Source organism: Leptodactylus fuscus, chromosome 2 (assembly GCF_031893055.1).
Source record: "Leptodactylus fuscus isolate aLepFus1 chromosome 2, aLepFus1.hap2, whole genome shotgun sequence".
Lineage (NCBI taxonomy): Eukaryota > Metazoa > Chordata > Amphibia > Anura > Leptodactylidae > Leptodactylus > Leptodactylus fuscus.
The window spans coordinates 18,745,875-18,765,277 of record NC_134266.1 but is presented as its reverse complement, the minus strand read 5'-3'; the positions used below and the strand labels follow the sequence as shown (position 1 = coordinate 18,765,277).

Here is a 19,403-nt window from a genome sequence, read left to right as displayed (position 1 = left end):
GGCGAGTAAGGAGCAGAAGAGGGGACGTTGGAGGAACTTTCTTTTAGAATGTTTATTTTTGCGTGTTATAAGTAAAGAAGCAAATATACAACAGACATTAAACATATGACAAGTAATAGACTGAAAGTCCATAGGGTCCAGCATAGTACAAGATGGTGGAAATACAAAAGATATAGCAATAGATATATATGCTGTATATAATATGTATATACTGTTCAAAAGCTTCTATTGAGTGTAACAAAGCATTTTCTGGCTATAGAAATATACCGACATGTCTGACCTTTACCTCCCCCAACATCTGGTGTCAGGGGAGACTTGTAAGGCGTCCGTGCACATTCGATGATCATTGGTGATTCAGTTGATATGTATCTAATGTATTATCCGTCATAAAGCACAGCATATAATACATAGTCCCCACTTGAAACCTATTCAACATACAATAATAAGCCACAACTCCATGAAAACACATTGTACAACTTCAGCTCTGCTACACCGCGCTCCACCTTACTACGTGTAACTAATGGCACCCGGAATGACATCACCGCTACATTGTATTTGTTCACTTTACATTCACGTATCTTCCATCTCTCTGTCGTTCTATATCCCGCACACAAGTGATAATATATTCCTTCCAAACACAGCTGAGATTTGTTGTGCCCTCCCCCCGCTACCTGCCCCCCCTGAGATCACACATAGTCCTTTGTGTGTCTACCCTGTGATATGAAATCTGAAATGAAATTGCCCTTGGGGCTATACTGTAATTGCGGAGTGATCTCTGTGGGCAGGAGATGCTGTGATTTTTCTTGCACATGTAATGAGATTGGACGGTAAAGCACAAAATATTATCGAGTAACCCTTTACGTGCTGCACACAAAGCTTTAACCCTGACATTTGACGATCATGGGGAGGGGGAGGCAAAAAGCGGTGTTTGGCGAAGAGGAGGTGGACGGTCGTAATAATATTGGGCAATGATGACATCATAAGGAGGAGGTGGTGGTGGACATTGGTAATGAGATTGGATGATCATGGCATGGATATAGGATATTTGCTAACCATGACTTGATGATTATATCGATGATGATGATGATGATGATGATGATGATGATGATGATGATGATGAAGATGAGACAAGTAGTTATACTGATAATTAATAGCACCGTATAAGCCATCAGTTCTGCTTACTGCTCCATAGACCTGATCACATATGGTGGGATATATCAGATCTACATCTACGTGACATCTCCCCATAGAACTGGTGCAGGGCTAGAGCTAAGAATGGGCCCCACTTGCTTCCGAGACACCTTCATTTAAAGGGGTTTTACAAGACATTTCAATTGCAGATGCTTGGGGATCCCAATGTTTGCAGCGGTCACATGCCTGGATCACAGATCAGTTATATTCAAGTGCAATACCAAGCACAGCCACTGTACAAATGTATGGCGCTGTGCTTGGCAAGTACTAAGGAGGCTACAGCGCTCTCACAGATGGACTTGGCTGATCTTTAATGGATGACCTATCCTAAGGATAGGTCATCCATTAATAAGTCCATAAAAATCCCCCCCCCCCATCCTTTTAACAACACTATGCGTATTTGGAAGCATCCCCCCTCCCATTGTGGTGGCATCATCAAACCATACTTGCCAACATGGCTACAAACTGGCAGTTGTCTGGCAGGCATCCCCCTTCTTATGAGACCATAAGCATTTTGGGATATGCCTCGCACACTTTTTGTGATGCCAACATGAATATGTGCCAGCCACACACCCTTATCGTGATGTCAGCATGAATATATGCCAGCCACACCCCCTTATTGTGATGTCAGCATGAATATGTGCCAGCCACACCCCCTTATTGTGATGTCAGCATGAATATGTGCCAGCCACACCCCTTATTGCGATGTCAGCATGAATATGCGCCAGCCACACCCCCTTATTGTGATGTCAGCATGAATATGTGCCAACCACACCCCCTTATTGCGATGTCAGCATGAATATGCGCCAGCCACACCCCCTTATTGTGATGTCAGCATGAATATGTGCCAACCACACCCCCTTATTGTGATGTCAGCATGAATATGTGCCAGCCACACCCCCTTATCGTGATGTCAGCATGAATATGTGCCAACCACACCCCCTTATTGTGATGTCAGCATGAATATGTGCCAGCCACACCCCTTATTGCGATGTCAGCATGAATATGCGCCAGCCACACCCCCTTATTGTGATGTCAGCATGAATATGTGCCAACCACACCCCCTTATTGCGATGTCAGCATGAATATGCGCCAGCCACACCCCCTTATTGTGATGTCAGCATGAATATGTGCCAACCACACCCCCTTATTGTGATGTCAGCATGAATATGTGCCAGCCACACCCCCTTATCGTGATGTCAGCATGAATATGTGCCAACCACACCCCCTTATTGCGATGTCAGCATGAATATGTGCCAGCCACACCCCCTTATTGTGATGTCAGCATGAATATCTGCCAGCCACACCCCCTTATTGTAATGTCAGCATGAATATGTGCCAGCCACACCCCCTTATCGTGATGTCAGCATGAATATGTGCCAGCCACACCCCTTTTTGGGACATACTGTACCCAGATCACATAGAAAATAACATAGACTAACCAGGCCCGGCTCTTTCTGGGGTCTGAGAGATCTCCCCTTATTTCGGCAAGCATGTTTTTAGCATAACCTATGAACAGCAAAAGGGACATTTCACACCCTGCCTGTGCTGTGGGTTTGGCATCGACAATCCTGGCGACAGGTCCCTTTAAACCATGCGAACGACGCCTAATATATTCATACGGTATATTAAAACAATGGCGTTCAGCAGGATTTTTTATTCATCCTGCCCTGTATAAAATCAGCGACTAAGATGTCTCCAGATGGAATTGCATTATCTGTATTGTGCTGATATATTTTCCTCCCCAGCCCGGTACAATGAAAGCTCCGGAGATATGCGGGAGCAGAAATAATGTTCTTCTAGCAGATGTATTGATATTTGCATTCCCTTTAAATTGCGCTGTCAGTGACGACACCATTTATCAATAGCACGAGCCATATGCTATTTTTATAAGCCCGGCACGCTAGAATGGTTGAAGTCCCGCAAGGCTGTACGTGCCCCCTCCCCGCAGGTTCCTAGGCAACTATTCTAACACTTGGGCTGGATTGTGGCGAGAGGTTGAAATAAGGATAAAGAAATCGTACAAGAATTGCGGCGCCGAAATGGGAAAAAAACAGCGAGCAGCTGTGCGATATGCGACCCATTTATAGGGGAATTTATAGGGAGTTATATATTACAAATAACGTTTATTCCTTCTATAAAGAAAAATGATACAATATACGTTCACTGTAACAATTCGTAAGGTCTTATTCACATGAACGTTCCGTTTTTCATGCCAGGGAAAAATGGACGTATCTGTCAATTGTTGGCTTCATTCATACAACCCATGAAAGTCTATGGCTGTATTCACACATCTGTTTTTGTATCTGACAACGATACAGCAAGTCCATTTTTATGACGCGTGAAACACAGACATGTGACCAGTCCCATTCGCCATCATACGCCAGATAAGAAGGCGTAAGAAATCAGTTCTAATGTCTTTGGCTCTGTGCAAAATTCGGATCCTATCCCTGTATTTCACAGACCCAAAAGGACATGGCAAAAACAGGACCGTCTGCAAATCAATGGACCCATATGTCATACATGAAAATGCAGGTGGCATATAGGCAAGGGGATAAGGCCTAAGACTGGCATGCCATTGGCCCATCCGGGATTTATTTTAAGGGTCTATCCCTTTACCTCTATATTACACACCACTCACCTAGACTATGTGCACACAAGTCTTCTCCAATTTTTAAGACACACTAGCGTTGCATCCCTTGTTCTGGTCCACCAATGGACCCAAACAACAGAGAAGTGGACCATTATAACAGAAGTCACACACGGAGCCCAATGAACTCCATTGACTATACTAGGGTCTGTCTGGTGTCCGCCAATTTTTGCCGAACTCTGCGATGGAGAGACTAGTATCGGAAAAAAGGATGGACCGCACTTCAATGACTTTCGAGCTTGCTTAAATTTAATAGGTACATGAACCCATATCTAGTACAATACAAAGGATAAGAGTGGGGGTCCCTGGGAGGTGACCCTGGAAGAGAACCAATTGGATCCTAAGTGAAGGTCTGCAGTGGTCCTCCCAGAGACCCCCACATCTCTATTCACCTAAAGCCTTGTTTACACCAGTAACCAGCCTGATGAAGGGCATATTGTGCCTGAAATGTTGCTTATATTGACCACCTGTACTGCAAAAAATAAATATATGCTGAGGTTTCTGCTCAGCGCCCTCTAGAAGGTTCTAGCCAGCCCCCCGTGGTATTGTGCCCCACCTCCACCAAATCGAGAGTCCTGCCTATCTCAAATGGAGTTTCCAATGGAGACCCCAGCGCAGATGTTAATGTAGCCTTACACTGAACCTCATGGGATATATTTTGGCTGAAGTCAATCATTGTACACAGTCCAGTCACATTAATGTGACCACCTCTCCAAATCCAGAATAGCCACCTTTGGCAGATCGGACCGCTGCGAGACGTGCAGGAAGAGAGGGGATGTTGTGATGATGGTCACTGGGATGTTGAGCCATGCCGATTCCAGTGCCGTGGCCAACTGCGCTAGGTTACGCAGTTGAGCATCCATGGCGCGAACAACCTGATTGAGGTGGTCCCACAGATTCTCAATTGGGTTCAAGTCCGGGGAATTTGCTGGCTAAGGGAGTATGGTAAACTCATCCTGGTGCTCCTCGACCCATGCACTTACACTGTGAGCTTTATGACACGTCGCATTGTCCTGCTGGTAGATGCCATCATCCTGAGGAAAAACAATTCACACGTAGGGGTGAACATGGTCCGCAAGGATAGATGCATACTTGTGTTGATCCATCGTGCCTTCCACAATGATGAGTGCACCCAGATGGCTGATGACACGCGCCTTCTGCCACTGGTTATTTAACGTTGGTGTCAACAGTAGGAGGTGGTCACATTAATATGACTGGACTGTGTATCAGACCCTGGCCAGCACCCAATCAAAAATATTACTAAATACTGTGACCCCCTAAAGATTTCTATTGATTTTATCTTCTGACCAGACTCGATGATGGAGGGGTCACCATTACCCTACCCAGATAATCCGCAGCAGCTTGTATTTGATCCTAAACGATGAATTTGCTAAATTCGGGCCATTCATTTGTTGAATTTGCAACTCGTCTGGAGGTTTATTCCAGGGTTCCTGGCAGGGTTCGATGGTGTTTAGTTTATCAGGGTTTATTTTTTTGGCTGAGAATTAAGTATAGAGTACATAGGTCAGGTAAGCAATGACTTACATCGCGGCCTGACACGTTCGCTGCGGCTCAGCAGTAAGTGACTCCAATCCCATTTTGTTTACAAGAAATTGCTGTAAATTACAACATGAACGCTGTTATTTTCTGCCAGAAAAGTACAGACCGGGATCAGCAATCTGTGAGATTTATAAAATACAACATGCATAATGTGAACAGCTAGGGAAAAATTCTGCACCGTCATATTCGGGAAACAGTCTTTATTTTGTTATTTCTATTTACCTGTTTATGTATTCGCTTTCAGGCGCTTTTTATATATTGACGTTGATCAGTTTATGTTATAACCAACCATTTTGCAAGAATTTTGTCAAATTGGGTATTTGGGCCCAATAAAATGCAATCACGGATACGAAATAAAAATACCTACGATAGCATAGGGTGGAATCCTTGGTAAAATGACAAGATTACAAGGGCTACAAGGTCATCAAATTGTATTTCTATGGGCTAGGAACAGGATCTTATTATGTTAGTGCATGGTCACCATGGAATGAGGGTCCCAATGAGGACTTACATCTACACCAAAAACCACCTCAAAAGGTTTCATAAGTGCCCCCCCCCCATATCACGACCTTAACCTGTACTACCCTGTGGTTCCTCAGACATTAACCTGTCACCACACTTAGCCCCTCAGACATTAACCTGTCCCCCCACTTAGCTCCTCAGACATTAACCTGTCCCCCCACTTAGCCCCTCAGATAGTAACCTGTCCCCCCCACTTAGCCCCTCAGACATTAACCTGTTCCCCCAACTTAGCCCCTCTGATATTAACCCGTCCCCCCACTTAGCTTCTCAGACATTAACCTGTCCCCCCACTTAGCCCCTCAGACAGTAACCTGTCCCCCCCCACTTAGCCCCTCAGACATTAACCTGTCCCCCCACTTAGCCCCTCAGACTTTAACCTGTCCCCCCACTTAGCCCCTCAGACATTAACCTGTTCCCCCAACTTAGCCCCTCTGATATTAACCCGTCCCCCCACTTAGCTTCTCAGACATTAACCTGTCCCCCCACTTAGCCCCTCAGACAGTAACCTGTCCCCCCCCACTTAGCCCCTCAGACATTAACCTGTCCCCCCACTTAGCCCCTCAGACATTAACCTGTCCCCCCACTTAGCCCCTCAGACATTGACCTGTCCCCTCCACTTAGCCCCTCCGATATTAACTTGTCCCCCCCACTTAGCTCCTCAGACATTAGCCTTTCCCCTCCACTTAGCCCCTCCGATATTAACCTGCCCCCCCACTTAGCCCCTCAGACATTAGCATGCCCCCCATTTAGCCCTTCAGACATTAACTTGTCCCATCTGTGGTCCCTCAAACATTAACCTGTCCCCCCCCCCAAGTGGCACCCAGACATTAAATTATAATGTCCCCCTCCAGTTCTACTCACAATTTAATTTTCTCCTCCATTTATCCTCCAGTTTCTTTTTCACCTCCAGTTACCCCCACAGTATACATTGTCTTCCTCCAGTTGCCCCAGCACAAAGAATCAAATATAAACAACCGTTCACCATTCTCTTGTTCTCTTCTATCTCTGGTCCTTCCCTGAGTCTTCAGGGTGCAACAGGCTTGATGTAATTGACATCACTATATTGTACCCATTGCTCCCAAGGCAGCCGGAGCAGAGACAGAGGCTGAATGGTTAAGCAGGAAGCAGGAGGCTCCCTGCTTCACCATTGTCTTCTACTCATTGGTGCCTGGAGAACACGGATGAGTTGGGGTCGGGGCAGTGGAGACCCACTGCCCGGGGCAGCACTATAAATGTCCCAAAGGGACCCCTGGTACCTTAGAACCCGATGCAAGTGCACCATTGTCCCTATGGTTAAATTAGCCCTGAATCCTGTACTGTCACAAAAAAGGTTTCCCCACAGTCTACAGTTACTCACTGATGGTCCAGCATCTAAGCTTCCTCCACACATCAAGCCTGCAACAAGTCAGCCATAATTGTCTTTATCAAGAAAGTTTTGGTAAAGACCATCACAGTAGAAATGGAGATTAGTCATTGGTGTCTGGCCCAGATATGGATCTAATGAAGGGAACTGTGCTTATAACTGTTTACCCATCTGGTCTACATCCAGACGCTATAGCAGACCACCAACATTGACCTTCAACTTAGAACACTGTACCTTGTAACTTTAACTTTTGCCGCTTCTATATCTCCATTGAGTTGTGACATACTAGTCTGCTTTAAATAAAATCCATAAAACTCAACCTGAGATCACCCTGTCCCCAAACGACCAAAAGAAGAGCTTTCTGTGGTTGGCTTCATGTTTACTTGGTGGCCGCCACACCCCTAATTACTGGGTACACAGAAAGGAAATCCTGTTCCCTGTTATTTGCCTCGGAACACAAGGGATCGCAGCAGGGAGCTCCGTACTAATGAATGACTACCATGTGTCCATGTACCTTGCTGCCGAGAATTCTGTTTTCCAAATCAAATTATCAATTTTTGTTGCTAATGCAGATCTAGTCATATGCCACCAGAAATAATGTATGCTCAGTGACAAAAAATACCGCAGCAGGGGGAGTTGTTGGAATGGAGTGGACTTTAATATAATGTTGATATATCAGCACACCCTCATATATCACGTTGAGCCTGGATACAAAGTAAGATACGGTTGGGCATGGAGGTATAAGGGTTACACCCACAGATGTTGCAACTGGTTCTGTAGATCCTGCACACTTGTAGGTTGCCAAAGCTGGTCCTAAAAAATCCTCTGCTGGTGATAAATCTGACCGGGCAGGCCAAGGAAGTTGTATTATGGTAGAGACACTCCTGGGAAATCCTTGCTGTGTGTGGGCGAGCATTATCCTTCTGAAAAATCTTAGTTGAATGCTCTGCCATGAGAGGCGACACATGTGGCCACAGGATGTCCTGTATATATCACTGAGCTGTTACTGTCCCTGGTATCACTACTAGAGGGCAACTTATCAAAACGATGGTCCTGGTTTTCTCTGCCCAGTCATCCAATTCTCGAATTCTGTCATCAAATCATTGAGTGTCATAGAAGCATATCTAGCAGTCAACAATCACTCAACAAGAGGTACACTACCCAAAAGCAGCCTCTAACAACCTTATTATAGGGCACAGTGGGAAGTTCTTTTGCGCCCTCTTGTGGAAAGATCTAGTGTCTAATCAGACCTCACCCGTAATCATTGACATATCTGCCTTAGACCTAACTGCAGTATTTTTTGCCAATGAATATATTTTTTTATTACCCACTATCTATAGTATGCAATTTTAGTCATGACTGCTGACCATAGATGCGGCCACCATTTCTACCCTAAGAAACGTGGAATAGCTACTAGGCCCTGCAGCCTGAGGGGGGCCCGAAGGCTTCTCTATAACATAAGAAGATGCTATATATATATTAAGTAGTATACAGAGCATGTGGTAAGTGGGGCCCTTTATAGATTTTGTATTAGGGCCCAGGCGCTTCAAGTCACGCGTCATCCGATTGGCTGGGCCTGAGAACTGACTTGTCCATCATTGTCCAGTATAGATTACATATGTTATATTTCTGCTAAAGGGTCTCAGTCACTTCATTGTCACATCTCAATGTTCGGCCCCACTGATCCTAGTGTTGGACCCTATGCTTGCGCTGCCCCTTTAAGAAGCTTACGATTTAAGAAGTTTACTTAATCTTTTCTGACTTATGTCAACGAAAATTTGTCCAAGTCTCAAATCGACTTTTAAGAGCCGCATGACACGTAGCGTCTGTTTTACCACAGAAAGAATTACAATAATGCCGATACCAGCAAAATGCCGGCGTATACTACTGAGTAATTATCACCGGATTAAGACGTCTGTAGCCCACGGGCAACATTCACAAGCCGTTTCCTTCCCTCTGTTCCTCATGATATTAGGCAGTTGTTCTCATCAACATATAAATAGGCCGATTCTTGGATTGTACTGACTGGTCTCACGTCATAGGGAAGAAAATGGAGCAGACGTTACAGTAGTTACTTTAGTAGGGCTCACGCGCTCTTAAAGGAGATTTGTCTGCCGACTATACTGGCCTATGTAAGGGTAGGATGCTATAGGGGAAGGCCTACTCTACATTAACCCCTTTACATACCTCCTATCTAGGGTTGAGCGATCGGGAAAGATCGGATCCCGATCCTCGATCGAACAAATTTCACGATCGGGATCAGGATCAGCTGGAAAATGTTCAGAAATCGGATTTTGAAATCTCAAGATCGGCTCAACCGAGTGATCAGGATCGGGAAAGATCGGATGCCGATCGAACAAACTTCACGATCAGGATCAGCATCGGCTGGAAAATGATCGGAAATCGGATTTTGAAATCGATCCTGAAATCTCAAGATCGGCTCAACTGAGTGATTGGGATCGGGAAAGATCGGATGCCGATCGAACAAACTTCACGATCGGGATCAGGATCGGCTGGAAAATGATCGGAAATCGGATTTTGAAATCAATCCTGAAATCTCAAGATCGGCTCAACCCTACTCCTAACTTTCAAAGCACACCCACTTCTAAATTGACTCCGCCCCTTCCCACTCACTTCTCTTTATGCTCCCCACACAGTATAATGCAATACATTAGTATTGCAGTGTATAGTAGGAGCAATGAGAACCCCTAGGGTTCAAGGTCCCTAGGGGGTCTAAAATTAAAGTAAGGGTATGTTACTTGAATTCAGACCCCAGAGTATAAAAGGTGGAGGCCCAGGGGAGGTGTAAAAATGAAAAAAACATATACTCACCTCTCACCTTGTTTTGGTCTCCTCATGGTATCTGGTGTTCTTCTAGTGACATCTTGCTCCCGGGGTCACCACTGAGGCCTGGGATTGGGCCACAGCAGTCACATGACACGCTCGGGAAACACGTGGCTGCATTTCCGATGACATCATCAGAAATCAGAGCAATGTTATAATATACTGTAATTGCTATTATTATTATTATTATTATTATTATTTTAATGAATTTCTAGTTGTATAATAAATGATATTATATTATAATATTAATATTTCTCATTTCAGGGGCACAGCGATAGCTGGAATCGTATTTGGGATTGTCTTCATCATGGGCGTGATTGCGGGGATTGCTATATGCATCTGCATGTGTATGAAGAGCAGCCGAGGAACCCGCGTAGGGGTGATCAGGGCGACACATATCAACGCCATCAGTTCTTACTCAGGTAAGGGGAGATACTTACAGAATATTGGCTCTGAGACTGTTCCCTATAATCAATGGCTCCCAACATCTTAGTAATGTCCTAGGAACTATCCTAGTAAAATATGTTTATTTAAAGGGATTGTACCAAGACTATGAAACTGCAGAAGAAACAGAACTTGGATGTCTCTGGAAGTCCCATAGAGTCTGAATGTAAGGGCAGTGTACATGATTCAAGGAGGGTATACGAGACCCCTATCCCGAAAATCGGTAGGGGTCCCACTAGTTAGACTCCCACTTATCACCTTTCCTGTAGATTAACCTTTCACCGCCTCCACCAACACCAACTCTTTACATCCTACACTGATTCCCGCACAGTTGGATTTTCTTCTCTATCCCCCACCATTCCTGAGCAAACGGTGTAGTGACTTTTGGGACTGATATGCTAAGGAGTAGGTGAAGTTGGTGGAATTTATTTTTTCACATAGACTCCATTGAGATCTCTTTCCTATTTTTCTCTAGAACATGATGGGCTGACTACATCCATAGGTACAGCTGTAAGAGATACTTGGTGCGGGTCATTAGTATGAATTTTTGAGAATTTATTTATACCTTGTACAGTGGCATAACTAGGAATGGCGGGGCCCCGTGGCAAACTTTTGACATGCCCCCCCCCCCCCGACCGACACCGAAGACCTCGATCGACCCCCTCCTACGCATTCCTGCGCACTCTATTATCCCCCATAGTGGCCCCTTCACACACTATTACCCCCACAGTGGTCCCTGCACACAGTATTATCCCCCATAGTGGCCCCTTCACACACTATCATCCCCCATAGTGGCCCCTGCACACAGTATTATCCCCCATAGTGGCCCCTGCACACAGTATTATGCCCCATAGTGGCCCCTGCACACAGTATTATCCCCCATAGTGACCCCTGCACACAGTATTATCCCCCATAGTGGCCCCTGCACACAGTATTATGTCCCCATAGTGGCCCCTTCACACAGTATTATCCCCCATAGTGGCCCCTGCACACAGTATTATGTCCCCATAGTGGCCCCTTCACACAGTATTATCCCCCATAGTGGCCCCTGCACACAGTATTATGCCCCATAGTGGCCCCTGCACACAGTATTATCCCCCATAGTGGCCCCTGCACACATTATTATCCCCCATAGTGGCCCCTGCACACAGTATTATCCCCCATAGTGGCCCCTGCACACAGTATTATGTCCCATAGTGGCCCCTGCACACAGTATTATCCCCATAGTGGCCCCTGCACACAGTATTATGTCCCATAGTGGCCCCTGCACACAGTATTATGCCCCATAGTGGCCCCTGCACACAGTATTATCCCCATAGTGGCCCCTGCACACAGTATTATGTCCCATAGTGGCCCCTGCACACAGTATTATGTCCCATAGTGGCCCCTGTACACAGTATTATCCCCCATAGTGGCCCCTGCACCCAGTATTATCCCCCATAGTGGCCCCTGCACTCAGTATTATCCCCCATAGTGGCCCCTGCACACAGTATTATCCCCCATAGTGGCCCCTGCACACATTATTATCCCCCATAGTGGCCCCTGCACACAGAATTATCCCCCATAGTGGCCCCTGCACACAGTATTATCCCCATAGTGGCCCCTGCACACAGTATTATGCCCCATAGTGGCCCCTGCACACAGTATTGTACCCCATAGTGGCTCCTGCACACAGTATTATGCCCCATAGTGGCCCCTGCACACAGTATTGTACCCCATAGTGGCCCCTGCACACAGAATTATCCCCCATAGTGGCCCCTGCACACAGTATTATCCCCATAGTGGCCCCTGCACACAGTATTATGCCCCATAGTGGCCCCTGCACACAGTATTGTACCCCATAGTGGCTCCTGCACACAGTACTATACCCCATAGTGGACACCCATAAACAATTATTATAGTCTGGGGTCTTTTCAGACCCCAGAGTATAATAATTGGAGACCCAGGGGTAGAAAAAAATGTAAAAAACTCTGTTACTCACCCATCTCCCGTCTCCTACGCTGTCTGCCTCCGCTGTAGTCCATCTTCAATGACGTCAGACATCACATGAACTGGGATGCAGGCCAGGGTCATGAGACGTCAGACAACTAGGCCGAAGTAACAGTGTTTTTTATGTTTCTTATCTCTCCCGGGCCGCCGATCATTATATTCGGGGGTCCCTGTGGCAGCTGCCTCTGCTGCTATGGCGGTAGTTACGCCACTGACCTTGTATCACACACTTGAAGGAAGGATTTTCTCACGGGTATCAGATGAGCAAATCAATTTCGCAACAATCCAGAATAAAATCAAATATTCCAAATGATTCCGTTTTTAACGAAACCGAACACATATGGTATTTGGGCCTACAAAATAGCATGGACAGTATTATATCCTGACTTTTGGGGGTTAAATTTATTTGGCTAAATATTGATTTGTCCTTTTTTCTCTTTCCCTTTAGTTTCACCGCCACCTTACAGCTATGAATATGAGATGGAGTATCCTATGGACCTACCGCCTCCATACACTCCTTCTCCTCCAGTGCCTCTTCAGTATCCGAGTCCTCCTCCATATCCTGGACCACCAAGGAAATAACGCGACCAGACTGGGACGCCTCCATAGAAATGCTGTAAAGTTAGAGAGGTTACCCAAGATTAGAATAACGGTGCTCCTTTTCCAGACACAATGCCAATTGTCTGATATTGTAGCTATCAAGTGAAAGAGGCTGAGCTGCAATACCAGACACAACCATACACAAGGGTGGCAGTGTTCCTGTAAAAAAGACACCATTTTGTCTAATGTTGGACCACCCCTTTAAGGACTGATAGGAAGATGCATAGGATTACAGAAGGCAGGCATTAACCCTATGCAATATCTGCAATGATCCTCCAATTTTCCAGCCTTATATCCTGAAGTGCTTGAACTCTGATCTTAAGGACCATCTGCAATATCTGCTCCATATTTTAAGTACATTATTTATTTTTCTGTGCGTTATATTTGTGAGAATTTCTAAGAATTTGATATAGAAAAAAGTGCCAATGTTTTCTTACGAGACAGTATTACTTTGATGTGGACTGTGCATTATAAAGGTCCGTCAAGGGCAAATATACATTTTTAATAAAATATTAAAAAACGGAGAAAGTGTTGATATTCGGGAATGTGTTAGATATGTATTCGCCTGTTTCAGAAATAGACATTGATACTAGCAATATGCCTATATTTATTTATTTAATCCTGTATTTTTTACTCTGGCCACTAGGCCTAATTATAGGCTGACACTTTCCTTTTCTGTATGTGTTTACTTTGCAGTCACCTCATTTACCGTACATCACACACAGGATTAAAAACAGAAGATAACACCTCTATAGATAACACCACTGACCCATCATTGCATCACTGGCAAAATAGGATGTCACAGCTTATCTTTTCTCCCTCACATGACTCCAATAGACCTCCATGAGCTGGCTCCGGTCTGTTGTTGCCTATGGCCGTGAAAATGTATGAAAGCATATCACTAAATCCTGTTAACAGAGAAGATTAGGAAGATGGCCGCCCCAATAATCATGTACAGAAAATAGGGTGAAAAAATCTAAAATCAGAAAATAAAAATTGATTATAAAAAAGCAATAGGTTTCACTATCTGGTTTAATAAAAGAATGGCAGACCCCAGAGGATAATAATAGCACCGAAGTGGAGGTCCAAACCTCACGTATATTTGACGAATTACGTGGGGTTCACTTAAAGCAGCTCTAGGGGGGGTTGGGAGCACTGTGGAGCATATTATACTGTGTGGGGTCCACTTTGGAACATATAATACTGTGTGAGGGTCACTGTGGAGCATGTAATGCTGTGTGGGAGTCACTGAGGAGCATAGTATACTGTGGGGGGCCACTGTGGAGCATATTATACTGTGTGGGGCCACTGTGGACCATATTATACTGTGTGGGGCCACTGTGGAGCATATTATACTGTGTGGGGCCACTGTGGAGCATATTATACTGTGTGCGGTCCACTTTGGAACATATAATACTGTGTGAGGGTCACTGTGGAGTATGTAATGCTGTGTGGGAGTCACTGTGGAGCATATTATACTGTGTGGGAGTCACTGTGGAGCATATTATACTATGTGAGGGCCCCTTCACTATTTACATCACACAGTATCTGTTTTATAGCTGCCATGCACTATTATTTCAGGCTATAATAACATTGCATGGTGATTTAAAATCACCATGCAATGTTATTATAGCCTGAAATAATAGTGCATGGCAGCTATAAAACAGATACTGTGCAATGTAAATAGTAAAGGAGTCACAGCACTTGTAAAAGCACCACAGTACCTTCAAACAATTGATCAGCAGGAGCCCCAGGTGTTGGATCCCCACTGATCTCTTATATCCCTTAGGCTGTTAGGACTGTGCAGTTGTATGTACTATAGCTGTATCCCTTTCATATACTGCTGTAACACCTGTAACCGTCACAAGCAAGAATATAGAGCTCTCTCTCACCTGGAGAAACCCGGGAACACTGTGAGAATAATGTTCTTTGATTTCTCTAGTGCTTTCAACACCATTCAGCCAGGGCTACTGAGGGAGAAGCTGAACCTTGGTGGTGTGGACCATCACCTGTCCAACTGGATCCTAGACTACCTGACAAACCGCCCTCAGTATGTGAGAGCCCAGGACTGTGTGTCTGACACTGTGATCTGTAGTATGGGGGCACCACAAGGTACAGTTCTTGCCCCATTCCTCTTCACACTGTACACTGCTGACTTCAGGCACAACTCATCCAGCTGTTACTTACAGAAGTACTCCGATGACTCTGCTATAGTCGGCCTTATCACTGATGGCGACGATAGGGAATACAGAGACTTAAACCGGGATTTTGTTGAATGGTGCCAGCGGAACCAGCTCAGGATTAATGCCGGGAAGACCAAGGAGATGGTGGTGGACTTTAGTAAACGGAGAGGTGCTCCGACCCCGGTGGAGATCCAAGGAACATGTATTGAGATAGTCAGGACCTATAAGTACCTGGACGTGCTCCTCAACAATAACCTAGACTGGGCTGATCACCTGGAGGCACTGCACAGAAAGGGCCACAGCAGACTCTACCTGCTCAGGAGGCTGAGGGCCTTCGGAGTCCGGGGGACACTTCTTAGGGCCTTCTTCAACTCTGTGGTTGCCTCAGCCATCTTTTTCGGTGTGGCCTGCTGGGGAAGCAGTATATCAACCAGGGACAGAAATAGACTTGACAGGCTGATCAGGAGGGCCAGCTCTGTCCTGGGGAGCCCCTTGGACCCAGTACAGGTGGTGGGTGACAGAAGGATACTGTCTGTGGTGACCTCCATGCGGGAGAACAAATCCCACCCCATGTATGGGACCCTGATGGGACTTGGCAGCACTGTAAGCGATCGTCTGCTCCACCCCAAGTGTGAGAAGGAGCGCTATCGCAGGTCCTTCCTTCCAACCGCGACCAGGCTGTATAATCTACATCAGACCAAACGAAGATCACTCCGCACAGAGAACTAAATGATTATGACGATGACCATGAGGTCTTCCTCTTTCTCTTCTGTTTTTTTTCCTTAGCTGCCATGGACTCCTAGTATATCTTCTCTTCTCAGCTTATCTGTGTCTACGTCTGTAATATATTACTCTGTATTATCCTGTATCTGTATTACTATGCAGCTGTAACAGTTACGCAACAGAGAGCAAGATTTTTTCTTTCACATGTGCAGTATATGGGAAGAATATACAAATCTGTCTTCCATGATGTAATTAGGAAGTCAGGTGCCTCAGTGTTGCAAACCAATAGAGGGCGCTCACTGGAATGTGCAAGCCTGTCTTCCCTGATGTAATTAGGAACACAGAATCTCAGTGATATGGCCCAATAAAGGCTGCTCCCTTTAACATCATGCTCGGCCCTCCAAGAGGCCTTTGTTTTGCAATGATGCTGGGATTATTACCAGGTATAGTATCTCAACCGAGGACGGCCGTTTCGATGTTATTGCATCTCGTCAGCCCAGTGTAGAGAAGACTAACCTGGTAGAGGTAAGAGGCTTAGACAGGGTTAGGGAGGTATTGTCACTCCTTGGGGAGAGACCACCATGTAGGTGAATGGAGACTTATTAAGCCTTTAGCACTCCACTTTGCAAGGGACTATGGGAAGAATATGCAAATCTGTCTTCCATGATGTAATTAGGAAGTCAGGTGCCTCAGTGTTGCAAACCAATAGAGGGCGCTAACTGGAATGTGCAAGCCTGTCTTCCCTGATGTAATTAGGAAGACAGAAGCTCAGTGAAATAGCCCAATGGGAGACATCGTAAAAGCTAGGCTCCCTCCACCAGCTCAGGGAGAACTGAGAATTAGACATATAGAAAACTGCTAATAAATGTGGAATATCGGTTATACCGTGGCCAGACACACATTGCAGATTGTACAAAGCCATCCAAAAAGTTAGATATCACCTTGGCTGCAGAACTCATAAGATGGTTCAGAGGTCCGTAAACCACTAAGAACAACAACAACAAACATGTCTTCCTCACAAGGGACTCGGAGTGCAGAAGGATGTCATTTGTCATCTCTGCTAAGAGCGCATCTGAATATCTGGAAAGAAGCAGAAGGTGCAATGACTACATCTTGAATAGTGACACAGATCTGACACCGAGCTGAAGACGTTCCAGCATTTTGTGCACCGGAGTATTATATTATACATGCATGAATGCAAATTTCGACATGACTGCATGAAGGAATTCTCCGATTGTTACCATTGTATGTGCTATGTAATCCGCCAAGGAACATTGTGAAGCATGTCCAATATTCCCTTATGTTATTATCAGGCCAGGGATGATTTCATTATTCTCTTGTTTTGTTTATTGTACTAAGAATTTAGGGCAAAGTGGTTAACATAGTCCGTATCATAATATCCTCAGTTAAAGGGGTGGTCCAACCCTAAATAAAATTTTCATACCGGTGTCCTGTCGACAGGATGTGATCTGTATGGGTCCAAGGGCCAGACCCCACACAGGTCATCTGTTCTAGTAGCCTCTGGGTGCTGAAGGTGCTAGTGGACGCCTCATGCAGTATCGGTGCTTCTGGGGAACTGTGGCGTTGCTCCTATTACTTGTATAGGAGTGCCACTGGATACGCCACCCAACCATTAGGATGATGCTAGCACATATTATCTATGTGGACTCCATGTGTCAGACCTAACAGATCACACACTGATGACCTATCCTGAAAATTCGATTTGGGACTGGCCATCCCATTGAAAATTGGGGTCAACCGTAAGTAGAGAGGAGGCCACACATACACATTACTCTGTATCCACCAGGGGAGTAGCTAAAGGTCCTGGGCCTTGGCGTAAAAGCTTGAATTGGTCCACTTTATGCATTTCTCACCACCTGTCGGTTGCGTCACATCTGTAGACTTTAGCCCTTACTTGAGGTAAGTTCCTTCACATCCAGGCAGGGATTAAATAAAGAGCAGAAGACTATCTCTGTGATGTCCATACACACTATGAGAGATGGGCGAACTTCTTCACCAAGCATCATGACGTTATGACATCACAGGCCTCACTGGTGACCCCAGGTGCATGACATCACTGAGTAGACCAAGATGGAGAGCCAGATGCCACAAAGAGGCCCAAAAGGTAACGGACGTTGAGTATGAACCTCACTTGGGCCTCCACCTATTGTACTCTGAGGTCTGAAGAGACAGTAGAATATAATAATTTCTCTCCCCATTGTACCCAAACAAGGTCAGACGGAAACGAACCAAAGGATCACTTTGTCCAAACCCAAGACTAACCCAATTTTCAGAGGTTTGTCCATCACTATGCAATAATAATATCAATACCCTAAACTATCAGAGGTATTAACCAGTCTAGGGACATTACAATACCTCAACCACTCCATGATGTAGACCCCAACGCTCTTGGCAACCTCTTGTGTTTGCCAAGCCATTTGGAAGAAAAATTGGAGAAGCGATGGATCATGTGCTCATAAAATACTGATAAGACAATATACATGAACGGATCTTTCCATGAATTATTCCCTTCTAGAACGGGAAATAGAATCTGCTCCCATAACAGTAGTGGCTTCTGTTTTTGGCACTCTACGTACATTACAGGTAGGTGAGCCATATGTCTGCACACCTCAGGCTCTAGATAATGGAATATTTCTGACCTACTTTCTATCTCGCTAAAAATATTATTGTGTAGTATCAGTAAAATCTGTTGTGTTGGTGTCTATGTCACAACAAACAATGCACCAGAAAATTGTCACACGATCCGTCGATTTCACAGTTTTCTGTTCCCGGCATGTGCGCCATACAGATGTCACAGAAGAACAAACAAAGCATGAAGAACAAACAGGGACAAGCTAAGCATGAAGCAGAAGCTTGATAAGGCCTGTATTGTACATGCCAGAAAGATAAAGGAGAGGACAAGAGACAGTAAATAATAGAAGAAGGTCAACCAGGACTGGCACCATGATACCAGTAGATGTTCTGTGGAAGGTCATGGAATGGTCCTCATGATAGATGGCTGGGATAGTCTCATATCACACAAATTTCAGGTTTAAATTGACCAAGCATGGGACAACTTTTCATATACTTGGAGAAGAATTTGATGAAAGACATTCTCCATTCTTGTTTTCAGAAGACTCTGCTGGGCCACCATAGGAGGAGTGAAATATTATGTTGTGCCTTTGTAATGCGCGACTGTGCAGAGGTCAGGACTCGATAGCCCATTGATAGATGTCCCCTGTGCAGGGTTCCTCTATTAAGATGGGATCTCCCAACCAGACAACCAAGCTGAAGGGATTGTTTTGTTAAGTCTGAGAACATGAATCAAGATTCT

General features: G+C 45.2%; 1 protein-coding gene across 1 annotated transcript in view; it reads left to right on the top strand.

Moving 5' to 3' along the window:
* CYYR1 (cysteine and tyrosine rich 1) overlaps window positions 1-13,145 on the top strand; it is a 52,077-nt gene extending 38,932 nt beyond the window's left edge. Inside the window, exons 3-4 of the mRNA XM_075263512.1 lie at window positions 10,395-10,552; window positions 13,012-13,145. Coding sequence (XP_075119613.1) covers window positions 10,395-10,552; window positions 13,012-13,145 — 292 coding nt within the window. The remainder of the gene's footprint in view (window positions 1-10,394; window positions 10,553-13,011) is intronic.
* Window positions 13,146-19,403: the final 6,258 nt, after the last annotated feature.